We start from the raw sequence: 14,415 nt of genomic DNA, 5'->3' as shown, positions 1-14,415 counted from the left end.
TATTGCTGTGAAGAGACACCATGACCAAAGCAACTCTTATAATGAAAATTATTTAATTGGGGCTGACTCATAGTTCAGAGGTCTAGTACATTATTGTCATGGCAGGATGCAGGCAGACTTGGAGAAAGAGCTGAGAGTTCTACATCTTGATCCACAGGCAGCAGAAGAAACTGTATGTCATACTAGGCATAGCTTGTGCATATACGACTGATGCTGTAACGATAAACGGCACACTTACTGAAAGTAAAACTAAGTATTTATTGTAGAAATTACTCACAAGATACCAAACAAGTAACCCAGATGAGCCGAGTAGTTTTCCGCCGGTGAACTGGAAGCCAAAAGCCGGAAAAAGAGAGACCAAGACTTCCGTTGTTCAGTCTTTTATATCTCCCCTCTCCCCCCCCCCCCCCCCCGTAACGTCCCTAGCCATGACCAAAAGTGGGCCTGGCTAGTGACGTAGTTCACCGTCTACGTCTGTATACGTCTTTACGCCTGTCCGTATACGTCTTTAGTCATGCCTAAAGTGGGTGTCGTTAGTGGTGTGGTAAACCGCTCTTTTATTACCTCATCGGTATGTGCCTCTAGTAAGTCACATGGTTAATGGCGGCAGTGTTTTTCTCCTACATAGGACACCTTAAAGCCTGTTCTTGAAGTGTTCCTGAAGAGGGACTGCCCATGGAATGGTTCACCTAGAGGTTTTTTTTTATAGGACTTACTGCAGAAACTAGGCAGATACCTTGTACTGAGAGACTAATTCCCTGGGCATATGATGAGCCAAGTCGAAGAGGGTCCACATGGTACTGACGCATCCTCTTAGCCTAACCTGGGAGATGACCATGCACTGCTCACCCAGTAGAGGGGTCATGCCCATCTCTGGATGGCTCCTTCACAGTTAATCCTGGCTGTTGTCAGTGACTGGCCTTGCAGGTGTTGCACCCTGGCAAGTCTGCCAGCTGTTAATTAGACTAGAAGCCAACTTGCATTTACCATCCACCCTCATGTGCACTGCTCTTACCATCACTACCAAGAGGGAGCTGCAGTTTTTCCTGGCTACTTCGTATGTAGTTCTGTCTGCAGGGCAGCCTAAGGTGTTCTCCTTCCTGAAATAGGTAAAGCTTCTTAGAAGCCATTTCTATCTACCATTGAGAGTACGAGAAAGGCAATGTTTTCCCTATGTTGCTCAAGAGGGGCTTCATGGGAAACAGCTAGAAGCTACCAAGGACTTGGGTTCTGATGGCGCCATCCTTTCCTCTTGCCTAGTCAGCCAGGCTGTCTCACAGCCAGCTATAAGCTACTTACCTCCACAGCATTCCCAAACTCATTTCAGCCCTAATAGTCCATAAGATCCGTTTTTACCATAACACCATCACACTCTGCGTAGACTGGATCAGATACTGTGCCAACTGTTCACTTTACTCTTGTCAAGAAAGCTCTAGTCTTTTAGGATTATCCTCCATAACAGTCCCATGAAATGTACTCTGTCACATCTTAAATGCTTGCATTCACTGACTGCCGAATGGCCTCACATCACCTACATCATAAGAATACTATCCAACTGATAACTATTATATTTCCCTACTCAATCCCTACGATACTGACCACTGAAGTCCACACTAAGATCAAACAAGTCCATTTATGATGGTGACAAAAGGAACAATGCCTGTAAGTTTTGGCAATCTCTCAGCTATAAGATAGCTGAGAGGGAGAATTAGACTATATCCATCTTGTGACCCCCACATAGTCTGTACTCTAACTCCATACTGACAATAGTACCCTAATTCAGGACACAAACAACAGAATCCCAACTGTAGAGCTGTGGTCAACTGCGGGGCCAGACACTTAAACTGCTTAAATTGTCCTACACAGCAAATGCAGAGCTATAAGGACAGCTGCTTCTAGCTCTTTCTGGTTCCAACCAGAGCATCGTGCAGAGACCACACCAAAACTGTTGGTCTATGTCCTGGTGCTGAGAACTACTGGATTATAGAATCACAAATAAAGTCAGTTACAGTCTCAAAAGCTAAGTCTGTTGTTTTAACAAGGTAGTGTGGCCTTTATGTAATTAGGAAAAAAGTATTTGAATATTAATTTTAGAGCTAATTGTAAGTTTAAAAGACTATTTAATGCAATGTGTTATCTTCTGCTATTAAAAAAAATTAAAAAAAATAAACTGGGCACCTTTAATCCCAGAACTTGGGAGGCAGAGGCAGGTGGATCTCTGTGAGTTCGAGGCCAGCCAGGTCTACAGAGCGAGTTCCAGGACAGCCAAGAACTATTATACAGAGAAACCCTGTCTTGAAAAACCAAATAAAGCATAAAGCAAGACCCCAAATGATACATTTTTGTGTGTGTATTCTGAGTTCTAATTTGCTACTTTCAATGTATCTGTTTCAAATATCACTGCACAAATACAGTCTGCTTAATGAGAAACGTTTCATGTGTCATTTTATCCAAGATGCCACCAGGTCTTTTATTTGCTTCCCAGTGTCAAGAGCTCTAGACATCAGAAACACCTCCACCAGCACATCTGTATGTATGTTCCTGCCTCCCCCTTCAAGTCAGGTTATAACTACTCATGCTCTACCGGGGCCAGTGTGACTTTTCCAAAATGCCTGTTCAATGCTATCTATCGGACAGATTCACTTAAACATAGCATTTTAATCATACAAGCAGATCTAAGACAACATTACACATTTAAATTATAATCTGCACATTATATTACCTTTTCAAATGTGTCATCAAGTTTAGATCAAGTAATGAAAAGAAATATGATAAATATATTTCAATTTTATTTTCATTATAAATTAAGGCATAAGAAAAAACTGAGACCACACACTATATACACATGAAATTGAGCACAGAAAGATGCAAACAATTCATATAGCATAAGCTTTAATATATAAATTAGATGTCACTTTACCCATTGTTAGTCACACTAGTCTAAATTTAACATCATATATCAAAATACTAAAAAGCTAATCAACAACAAAAAATAAAACCCATTGGATATAGGTATAGTGTGGGAAAATACATTTTTGTGGCTTTACACAATCTAAATTAATCCATTCTATACAACAGTTTTCCAAAATATAAATGGTACTTTACATGCGATAGAACATACCAGCTGGATGCCCTCATATAATATACAGAAAATACCCTTTAAATGAGAACGATTCACAGCAAAGGTGGAATGTAAAAAAATATTCTGCCTTAATACAGTTTGGGGTAAGACTAAAGACTCTTTAAAAATAGTCTACTTCCAATTAGCATTTTTAAAAATGAAGTCTACTATGATTTTGTATTTTCTTATTATAACACGAACAGAGAAAACAAAGCAAGGAGAGACGTAAAGTGGAAAGTCCAGTCCTTTATGGATTTAAACAGGAGCTCTGTCTGTGGGCTGCACTGAGGCTGCTTCTGCCCACATGCCCTAAATGACTTCTGCCACTCTGTTTCTGCACAGTAGTTAGGTGAGCTCTTCGTCTTCATCACGCCATTGTGTAACCATAGCTGCCACAATGCAGTGCCACCAGGAGTCTGTCCTTGAGTATTTCTTTACTTGGGTATTCAGGTAACTTGAGCATGTTGATGCTTTAAAAAAAAAAGTACTATCATTAAACAGAGAATCTCTGAAATTTCTTGTTGTTTTATCTAGCAGTGAAAACACTGCTCATAATTAACATAAAACCACTCTCTCAAATTTGCATTGAAATTGGAAACCCCTGAAGGAAGGAAAAAAACTGTTGCAATGCAGTTCCTCTCAGAATGCAAATGTAGTGCATGAAAATAAATGTTCAGCTTTAAAAGTCATGGTGATATACACACAAGTGATGATGCACTGATACGCCATTTTAACTTCAGTGATACTCAATTAAGTTTCAGGGGGTTTGTGTCTCCCTCCCAAATGGTCCCTACTGAAAAAGGAGCAAAACTATGTAACCACTGATTCACTTGTAGCTCCAAAATTCTGAGAAAGATTATGGTGCAGTTTCCTTTCATTATGGAATCACAGCAGACCACGTGTGGCAGGCAGCCAGGGTTCCCATAGCTCTGCCACGGTTGCCAGCATCAGGCCCTCCTCTCATTCCATCTCCTTTGCTGCGGGAGTCACTGAGACCTCAGACCTTCTCTCTTCCAGGAACCACAGCCAACACATGTGGCACAGACCCCGGTAAGTGCAGACCTCACCCCTCATCGAAGAAGCTGCTTTTTTTTTTTTTTTTTTACAGCAGATGGAGAGCATGACAGAAAGCCATTAGTCTCAGTGCAGACAACAGCTGACTGTAGAGTGCTCAGCTCCAAGTGATACATCTACTAACAACTCCTGCACCTAAGATTCAGGGAATATCAAGAGAGAGGGGCTAGAAAGACCAGAAGAGACAGAGGAACCAGGAAATCTGCTGTGAGACTATGACATAAAGCTATAACAAGGAAGCAGCCTGTCACGAATCTCAACAATAGGGCTGTCTAAACAAGACCTAAACAATTCCAACAACAGTTGGCATCCCAAGTAGAAGGTTCTACCCATAGATGAAGAGTTATAAGCAAGCAACTGCTGAGAGAGAGAATTAAGTCTTTCCCAGGAATTCCCTCCCTGGCTGGTTTTCCAGTACCAATAGTCAACCCTAGAAACACAGAAAATCAATACTGAACAGACCTCAACATTCATTTGCATGTGTACATGGCAACATTAAAGAGGCTCCATGAATTTGGGAGTGAGGAGGAGTATACGGGAGGCACAGGAGGTAGAAGGGGGATTTACGCATTTTAGATTTTAATGAAGTAAAAAAAATACCTTTTCAAGGATAATAGGATCATAACAAAGCAATTCAATGTAACTACTGAAGGCTTTGTTATTTCTTTTTCTCTATTATAGTAAAATATACGTAAATTGAACATTTTAACCATCAAATAGGAAGTACAGCAATTACCTTTGATCTTTTAAAATTAATAAAACTGTTTCACAATTCATTTAAGTAAGTTAGTTTAACTTACCATGTGCTGGAAGTTGGTAAAAGATTTGGAGTATATGGCACAGCAGCAATTGTGAAGTTTTGCAAACCACTTCCACCCATAATGTTGGCAAAACCTCCATGCGGGACCCTGGAACTAAGAGTTTGTATCATCAGCTGTGACCATGAAAGAAAATCCTAGTCTGATTAAGACACATGTTCTATGTCAGGATAAGAATACCTTCAACTCTATAATGACAGAATATCATTTTTTTAGCCTGAAAACTCCCAACTCATTCTTGTCTGTTGCTTCATAGCCAGTTATAAGTGCCCAAGAAGAAACCTCTCTATGCTTCCATCAGCTGGCTACTTGATGTGTTTATGATAATATGCTGGCTGGTAGTGTGTCAATTTGACACACAAGAGTCATTTTGGAACGAGGAATCTCAATTAAGAAAATGTCCCTACCACGCTGGCTGTAAGCACACCTGTGGTGCATGTTCTTGATTGATGATTAAAGGCGGCCCAGCTCACTGTGGGTGGCGCCACCCCTTGACTGGTGGGACAGGGTGCTGGTAGAAGGCAGGCTAAGCAAGCAGCTCCCTCCACGGCCTCTGCATCAGCTCCTGCCTCCAGGTTCCGCACTGACTTCTCCACTGACCGACTCTAATGTGGAAGTGTAAGCAAAATAAGCCCTTTCCTCTCCAAGTTGTTTAAGGTCATGGTGATTTATCACAGCAACAGAAACGCTAAGACAAAAGGCTTGCTTTGTGTGCCTCTGTATGAAACTAGGACTCTCAAACACGTCCTATTTTATATTTGCATCCGTGGGATTTGTATCCATGGGATTAGCAAAACTGCCTGGCAACTCATAGCTGTTAAATGTTTGTTGAATAAATGGATTGTGGTTGTTTGCATGTGGAATGTCCTCCATAAACTCATGTGTTTAAATACTTGCTCCCCAGCTGGCATTACTGTTTGGGAGTGCTGTGGACTTTTAGGGCAGCGGTTCTCAACATTACAGTTCATAAGAGCAGCAGAAATACAGTTAAAAAGTAGCAATGAAAATTATGGTTAGGGGCCACCACTACATGATGAACTGTATTAAGAGGTCATAGCATTAGGGAAGTTGAGAACCACTGCTTTAGGAGGTAGAGCCTTGCTGGAGAAAGTATAAAGTATGTCAGTGAGGGTCGGTCCTGAAGTTTATAGCCTGGCCCTGCTTCCTGTTCCTGTCCCAGTAATTTCTCTGTTTGCTGCCATGTACATCTTCTCCACCATGATCAACTATCTCCCTCCTCGAACTATGGGACAAAAAAAGTCCTGCCTCCTTACATGCTGCAATTCAATGATTTCCTTCTTTGTGAAAAATACCTAGACACAAAGCATTTTTTCTCTATTGTTTTTCACAGTGAGAAAACAACAACAAATACTGGCAGGCATTCATCTTTCCGGATATGGAGAAGAGCAAACTTACAATGTTTGTGGTACATGTGTGTGCTCACCCTGCGCATGTATGTGTAGAGGTGATTTCAGGCATGGCCTTTATTCTTTGCCATCTTATTTTCTGAGATGGTGTCTCTCGCTGAAACTGAAATCCATCACTTCCTCTACACTGGTTGCTTTTGCGCACTGGTACCAGGGTTATGTGCGTATGCTAGCACACCCAGCTTTTACATGGGTTCTGAGGATCCAAACGCCGGTGCTCACACTTGTATAACAAGTGGTTCATCATGAACCATCTTCCCTGCTCTCAAATATTTTCTAACTGTTGTACACAAAATTTAATATCACAAGAAGTCTAAAATTTAATGCATAATACACCAACTAAAAATTTTAATGCTGGGTAGACACCTATAGAAAGTATAATTATAACTTTTCAACTTCTATGCATTTTAAAATAAATTCTTATTCCAAATTACTCTGTGTATGTGTCTTGATTAAACAAATTAATTGGAGGGGAAATGTATTGCTGTGAGCTGGCAGCGTGAGAGAGACACCATTCGACAGGGTTCAAGTAGAGGGGCTTTTCATTAGGGAAATGAATCATAACAAGGGAAAAGGGAAGGGGAGAGACTGGCCTCCAGAGACAGGAGCAGCAGGAGAGAGGACAGGATGGGAGGTGGGCAGGGCCCTTTTAAAAGGGAAGACAGTGAATGTGCACAGGTGGTGCTCTTAGTGCCTGCAGCTGAGAGCATACCCTGTCAGAACCCCAAGGACAGGCCAGTACAGATGCCTGAATACTAACCCTGAGAGCCCTAGCACCACAAAAAATATGGGAAATAAACGACTAAATCACAATGACATGCTATAGTATCTCTAGAATAAATTAGAATATTGATATACATTTAATGTATAAATACTAAATGTGTACTTTTCATGTTTTAATTGGTATCATATAAAGTAACTGGACTTCATTATAGAATTTTCACATAGATTTCATTATATTTTGTTTTCATTTACCCTCCCCATAGTTCTTTGTCCCCATAACCACCTCTTCCTTGCTGGTCCCCTTCATTTCCCTCCCACTGCCACGTTACATAAGAATTTTATTGCCTTCTCTTGCTTCCCTTCTCCTCTCCTTGCAGACTTCTTCTCCCTCCCATGGTACTCTTTACTTTCATGGCCAACATACATACATGTGTAACATAATTTAAATCTAGATCCTGCATAAGAGAAGTCATGTGATATTTTCTTTTTTTCTTTTTTTTTTTTTTTTTGGTTTTTCGAGACAAGGTTTCTCTGTATTGTTTTGGAGGCTGTCCTGGAACTCACTCTGTAGACCAGGCTGGCCTCGAACTCAGAGAGATCCGCCTGCCTCTGCCTCCCGAGTGCTGGGATTAAAGGCGTGCGCCACCAACGCCCGGCGTGATATTTTCTTTTAACTCTGATTTATTTTCTTTCTTTGCAGCTCTGAGTAAAATTTCATTCTATTCACATAAAACTTTATAATTATTTTAATGGGCATCTAGGATGAGTCAAATGTGACCAGACTTAAAAGCTTTCTGACATAGTCATAGCATACAGGTGTGTGCTGCTTAAGTCCTTGCTATTTGGGAACATAAGACCTAAGGCAAAAGAAACTGAAGTTCACAATCAGTCTGGGCAGCATGGTACCAATGTAACTCAGTACAATTTGAAAACATGTTGACTGGCCATAGCCAAAAACAATCCTGGGAGGCGCATGAAGATGCACACAGTTTGATTTTAAATGTATTATAGAAGTACAGTCATGAGTGTTATGACAGACATACAGATCGATAAATGAAACCCAGAAATATGCTCCACCAAACACCATCTAGTTATTTTTTTTACAAAACTGTCAAGAACATGCAAGAGGCACGTAGGAGACCCTTTTTTAAACCTTAATACTGTACATTACCAGTCACAGCAGCTGAAATCCCAGTTCTTTGGATACAAAGACAAGAGAATCAGAACTCAGTATACTGTGAGTTCAAAGGAAGCCTGGTCTCATGGTCTCCATGAGAACCTGTCTCAATCCCCCTCCCACCTCCCCCCCAAAAAAAATTCAATGGAGAAAAGTACTCACTCAACAAGATGTGTTTTGACAACTAGATTATTTGTTATACTAATTTTAATTGAAGTTGAACTATTACTTGCACCTCATAGGAAGATTAGCTAAAGACAGATAAAAAACCTAAACATCATTATAACTAAACTACAAGAACACGGGAAGAAAATACAGAGGAACATCTACTAGAAGAAGAGGTAAGAACTGATACCCAGAATCCCTAACAACACAACCCAGGCTGCTCGACATTAGCAGGGGGCTGGACTAGCTTCTTCACACATACACACATGGCCAATTCAGCACATGACACAAGTTCAACATCATCAATCTTTACAGAAATGGAAATCTAACCTACAATAAAGCATCAGTTCACACTCAATAAGATATCATTTCCATTTTAAACAAACTACTAGTAAAAATGTGAAGAACTCACCAGTGACAACAGTTCAGTCCCTGTAAGAAACAGTATGACAATTCCTCAAAATAATAAACAGAGCCCCAGAGCAGGGGATGGATCTCAGCTGGTAGGGTACTCGTTTAGCACACACAAAGCTCTGAGTTAGATCCCCAAAACCACATAAAAACAGGCATGTGGTGTGTGCTTGCATTCCCAGCACTCAGGAAGATCGGGACTTCAGGGTCACCACCCTGGGATACACGGTCTCAAAAAAAGGAGGCTACAATATGATTCAGCAGTTCCACTGTTAAGCATATATTCAAAGGAACTACAGACAAAGACTCAAAGAGATATCTGCATATCCATGTTCACAGACACATTCTTTACCATGGCTAAAAAGGAGAAGCAATGCACCCACAGATAAAGTTTCAGCTGAGAACCAGAAGAGGAAAAAAATCAGGAGATGAATGCTAGTTACTATAATTGTAAATAATATACCTAATGAGAAAAGTGCACACCTAAAAGCAGTTGAAATAATCATCTTTATACTGTGCATTTTTCACAAGTCACACACAAACTGGAAAATGTCCATAAGGATGTCCTATTCAAAGTCAGCAATACGCAAAATAGCTTACCAAAGTTTAAAAAATCCCTAAACATGACAGTTTTCATTTCTAGTTGGAAAATAGGTTGATTGCTTTTAAATGTTGCATTGATGAGAAATACTGAAAGAAGAGTCCTGGGCCAAGGCTGGTGGCACAGGCCTATAATCCCAGCTCTCTAGAGCTCCTTCTAGTTCAAGAGCAGCTGGGGAGACTTGGTGAGACTGCTTTGAAAAGTAAAGACTGTCAGCCAGGCGAGGTGGTGCATGCCTTTAATTCCAGCACTCAGGAGGCAAAGGCGCATGGATATCTGTGAATTGGGGGCCAGCCTGGTCTACACAGTGACTTCCAGACCAGCCAGGACTACATAGTGAGACTTTGTCTCAAAAACAACAACAAAAACCAAAGACTCTCTAGCTGGGAACTGACTGGCGATGGTGGCCAGAGGACTGGGAATCAAGCAGGCGATCTTCACTCTCCTTACTGTCCCCATTTCCAATTCCCCAGTCTCATACCCAGCCCCACAGCAGACCACCTGCAGGGGCTAGCCTTCCTAGCTGGCTCCACTCCCGGGAATTCAGGTGAGCCTCAAGGCACACCCAACTTTCCTCCTACCTGTGCACCATATTGGCACCCCTTCTAGGCCATCCATCCCTATTCTTTTCTGCCAACCCCCACTAGCTAGAAAAACATTCTACCAGGGACTCTCAGTGGCAACACCAGGTAGGGACTCAAAAGCACTCCCTCCCAGGCAGCTCACAAGCACTCCACACTATCCTAAGACCTAAGAGGGCAGCAGAAAACAAGGACCAAAACACCACCCAAAAAAGACAAGACCAACTACCAAAGGTTACAATTACAATCACCCAAATCCAGATGCCTAGACACCAACATAAAAACACAATCAGTAGCAGGCAGTATGTCTGAACCAGAACCAAGCAACACTACTACATTTGGACATGAGATATGCAATATAGAGGAAGCACAAGATGAGGACTTCAAAATAGGTGTTAGAACATGTTCAAGGACCCTAAGGGGAAATGGACATCTTAATGAAGTCTATGAAAACACAAATAATGGAATGAAAACAGTTCAAGACATGAAAGTAGAAATAGAATCACGAAAGAAAACCTAAACTGAGGGGAAGTCATAGGAGAAACATAGGAAGTCAAACAAAATATCAGAGGTTAAGTGTTACTTATCTGAGTACAAGAGATAAGAGAGAGAACCCCAGGTTTTGAGAACAAGGTAGAATACCTCAGTTAAGCAAAATGTTAAATCTAAAAAACAAAACAAAAGAACCCCACATATCCACATCCACCTGAGGGTTAATAGCTAAAATATATAAAGAACTAAAAACAAAAACAAAAAAACAAAACAACATGAAGAAAACAAATAACCCAACTAAAAAAGTGGGGTACAGATGTAAACAGAGAATTCTCAAAAGAATGTCTGAGAACACTTCAATGTTCAAAAATCCTCAGTCATCAAGGAAATGCAAATAAAAACTACTTTAATATTTCATGTTAGAATGGCCAATAAAACAAATAACAGATCTTGTGGTTAAGGATGTGCGGTAAGAGGAACACTCAATGTTGTTTGTGGTAGTGCACACTTGTATACCCACACTTGTGTATACCCTTTGTGATAATTAGTGTGGTGGCTCCTCAGGAAATAGATCTACCTCAAAATCCAGCTATATCACTCTCAAGCATATATCCAAAGCATATGATAGAAGCCCATAAAGAGGAAATGAAAAATTGCCTTAAAAATTGAGGAAAGACAAGCAAAAAATTAATAAATCTATAAAAGAAACACTGAAAAATTCAAAAAGTCATGAAACATGTTTTAAAAAATTAAAATTTACATATGTAAAATAATAACAAATATTAACTGGTTATCTTTAGGGATTGAGATTAGAGGTGATTAGGTTGTTTATTTTTGGGGTTTTTTTTTGCTTATCAATATAAGCCATCTAGACTTAAATAATATAATGCTTTCTTAATTATTTTAAATAAATTATTCAAATTTCTGAATATTTCTTAGCACTCAGAGGAAAACAAATTTAACAAGGCATTCTTTCATATATTTAGTCTATAATCTGTCAACAGCTATGTCTTACTAATTTAATAAAACCTGATTACAGAATGACTTCAACTAGTTTTCTATCTGTATGGCTTAAAGATGGAGCATGGAAGGTGGATCCACTGATGTGGCTACCTTTGGATGGTGAGGTTACCTAATGGGAACTTCATTTCTTTTCATGTTCTCCATTTTTTAAACTGTCTAAAATGGCTGTATAAAACTTTTAAAATAAGAAAATAATGTTTTTTAAAAAAATACATATATACTATAGGGAATCACACTTGTGTTGGTTGGCTTTTATCAATTTAATACAAGGTTGGGTCATCTGTGAAGAGGGAACGTCAAATAAGAAAATGTCTCCATCAAATTGGCCTGTAGGCAAGTCTGTGGGATATTTTCTTGATTATCAATTGATGTGGGAGAGCATAGCTCACTGTGGGGTAGGAAGGTAGCTATGGGTTGTATAGAAAAGCAGGCTGAGCAAGCCATATGGAGTAAGTCAGTAAGCAGCACCCCTCCAAGGCCTCTGCATAGCTCCTGCCTCTGGGTTCATGGCCTCTTTGAGTTCCTGTCCTGATTTCCTGCAATGATGGACTACAATGTAGAAATGTAAACCATATAAACCCTTTCCTTCCCAACTTGCTTTCTGGTCATGGTATTTTGTCACACAACAGAAACCAAAATTAAGATACTGTGTATGAGAGAAATTGTGTATTCGTGTGTGTGACCACGCAAACTGAGTGTCTTTACTGTTAAACCAACCAAAATTATAAAATACATTAAAAATTAAAGTTTCTGAACTATATTAAAGATTTAGCACTATTATAAATGTTTTCTATTTTCAATATGCAAATAATCACTTGTTTAATATCTAAAATATGGACAGAGAGGGAAGAAACAAATTCAGAGTATTGATTCTTCATTTTGGTTGTTTTTCTCTGTGATTACTGTCTTGGCCATTAGAAATGAAGTGCAATACATGAAAGCACTTCTTACCTGCCAGTAACAAACTGCAAGAGAAGAACTCGCTCTTCCTGAGTAATGTCTTCCACAACTTCCCAGAACCACTACAAGAATAACCACAATTTAGCTCACATTTCAGGGCAAATGTAGACTTATTAGAAACAGAGATTATGCAATATTCATAAAGCACATTTCATTCTTTGAAACTCATTTATCAAAGATGATTTCACACAAGACTTTCATATGCAATATCCCCCAAAGAAGAATTTATGCAAAATCTTTATTTTGTTAATGGATGTGGATTCCCTTCCAATACAGCTGAAGAGCTTACAAAATTAAATGGCAAGCTTAACTTCATTCTAAGCTCCAGAGGGGTGTTACCTGAATGACTGGATCTTCTCTTTCATAGCCACTTGTGTATTCTGTATTTTTTATCCAATCATTCACATCAATCTCTGGCATGCCAGAAAGCAGTAGCTCCTTGGGGGAAGAAGAAAAATATTTCATTAATCTTCTTGGGGAAAAAAATAGTCATTCCATTTAAATAGTAAATTTGCCTTAATTAGAAACTAATCCCATATAAACCTGGTTTATTTCTGTGACAGTTTCTACATGCCATCAATAATAAGCACTGCATAAGGCAGAACCCTCCATGGTGATATTTCAAACTTGACATGAGGGGATGGATCCACTTTAATATAATCTAAAACATAAAAGGAGTGGTAGCTTGTATATTTATAGCAAACATATGCAACAAAAATTTCTATATACAATAATTTTCTAAGTATTCTATCTGGTTCACTTTATTTTTATTTTAGTATTCTTTACAAATATGTTAATTCCACGAGATCATACTCTCAACATGAAAGTGACAACAAAAGCCTGAATACTAAACAAACGGAAAGCTCATCAAAAATAATCATTTTTTCTTTATTAAAAAAAGATTCAGCCTCACGTGAATTCTCTATTTTGGAGTGATTCAGATCTTTTGAAGTTATTGTTCTCCATGGTAATAAAAAAGCAGTATTTCCCAGTGGCTTTATTTGCAGTGCTAGGCATGGATATTAGGGGCCTTGTATATACTAGGCAAGCACACGACCACAAAGCAACACCCTCAGTCCTCCTAAGTAGCTGACTGGTTTTCTTCCAAAATTATCAAACACACAACTCTAAACCGGATAACTAAAGTTAAATCAAGGAAGCCCAAACATCCATCAACAAGTATTCCAGTAAGTCAGTCCAGGGTTCACAGTTAGAATCCATACAGTGAGATGAGGGAATGACTTCAGCCATAATTTTCAATAGCTAGGGCAGCATATGTGCCAGCAGAACTAACACAGGGCAGTCTGGGAAACTTGAGGAGTTCTGAAATCTATTCAGTAGGCCAGTGAGTCTTGCTTTTCCATGCTTTCTATATGAAACTGGATTTTCTTCACATAGTTCAACCAAATAACAAAGTGCAACTGATCATAACAGAAGCAGATATGAGAATCTAATAATTTATTTTAGACTTCACAAATTTACAAAAATGGGGTCACTTTTCTTGAACTATTTTTCATTTCTAAATGTTATTCATGTTAACAATTAATAAAGCACTTCTCACTTCTAATTTAAAATTCAAATGCAGCAACTATCCACTGGTGTAACAGCCCACTTAAACAAAGGCTCTTGTATAAGAGATCATCCCAAGACCACAGGATTTAGAACTGTTGGTGTGTATCCCTTAGCTCCTGACATACTCTCTGCAGACTGACAGAGAAGCAGGTAGGCCCACAGGTAAGGAGATCTCTGTTCCCTTCTTGCTTTAATGCTATGGTTTTGTAGTAACCCTGTCTCTTAAACTGTAACCAGTACCACAGAGCCTCTCCTTGGCGATTCACTCTC

General features: G+C 39.4%; 1 protein-coding gene and 1 long non-coding RNA gene across 3 annotated transcripts in view; one reads left to right on the top strand and one right to left on the bottom strand.

Annotated features, from left to right (window-relative positions):
- Window positions 1-2,767: 2,767 nt before the first annotated feature.
- The window catches only part of Hace1 (HECT domain and ankyrin repeat containing E3 ubiquitin protein ligase 1), an 85,485-nt gene continuing 73,837 nt past the window's right edge, over window positions 2,768-14,415 (bottom strand). For both annotated transcript variants that reach the window (XM_013113604.3, XM_005070411.4), the window contains 4 exons: window positions 12,913-13,011; window positions 12,565-12,635; window positions 4,996-5,109; window positions 2,768-3,591 (listed from right to left, as the gene is read on the bottom strand). In XM_013113604.3, the coding sequence (XP_012969058.1) occupies window positions 3,489-3,591; window positions 4,996-5,109; window positions 12,565-12,635; window positions 12,913-13,011 (387 nt within the window). In that variant the 3' untranslated portion in view covers window positions 2,768-3,488. The remainder of the gene's footprint in view (window positions 3,592-4,995; window positions 5,110-12,564; window positions 12,636-12,912; window positions 13,012-14,415) is intronic.
- On the top strand, window positions 4,039-6,873 carry LOC121134653. Its single transcript, XR_005871764.1, has 2 exons — window positions 4,039-4,171; window positions 6,365-6,873. It is a non-coding gene; the product is annotated as an uncharacterized LOC121134653 (long non-coding RNA).

Source organism: Mesocricetus auratus, unplaced genomic scaffold (assembly GCF_017639785.1).
Source record: "Mesocricetus auratus isolate SY011 unplaced genomic scaffold, BCM_Maur_2.0 Super-Scaffold_100029, whole genome shotgun sequence".
Taxonomy (NCBI): Eukaryota; Metazoa; Chordata; class Mammalia; order Rodentia; family Cricetidae; genus Mesocricetus; species Mesocricetus auratus.
Note: the sequence above shows the minus strand (reverse complement) of the source record. Positions and strands in the feature narration are given on the sequence as shown.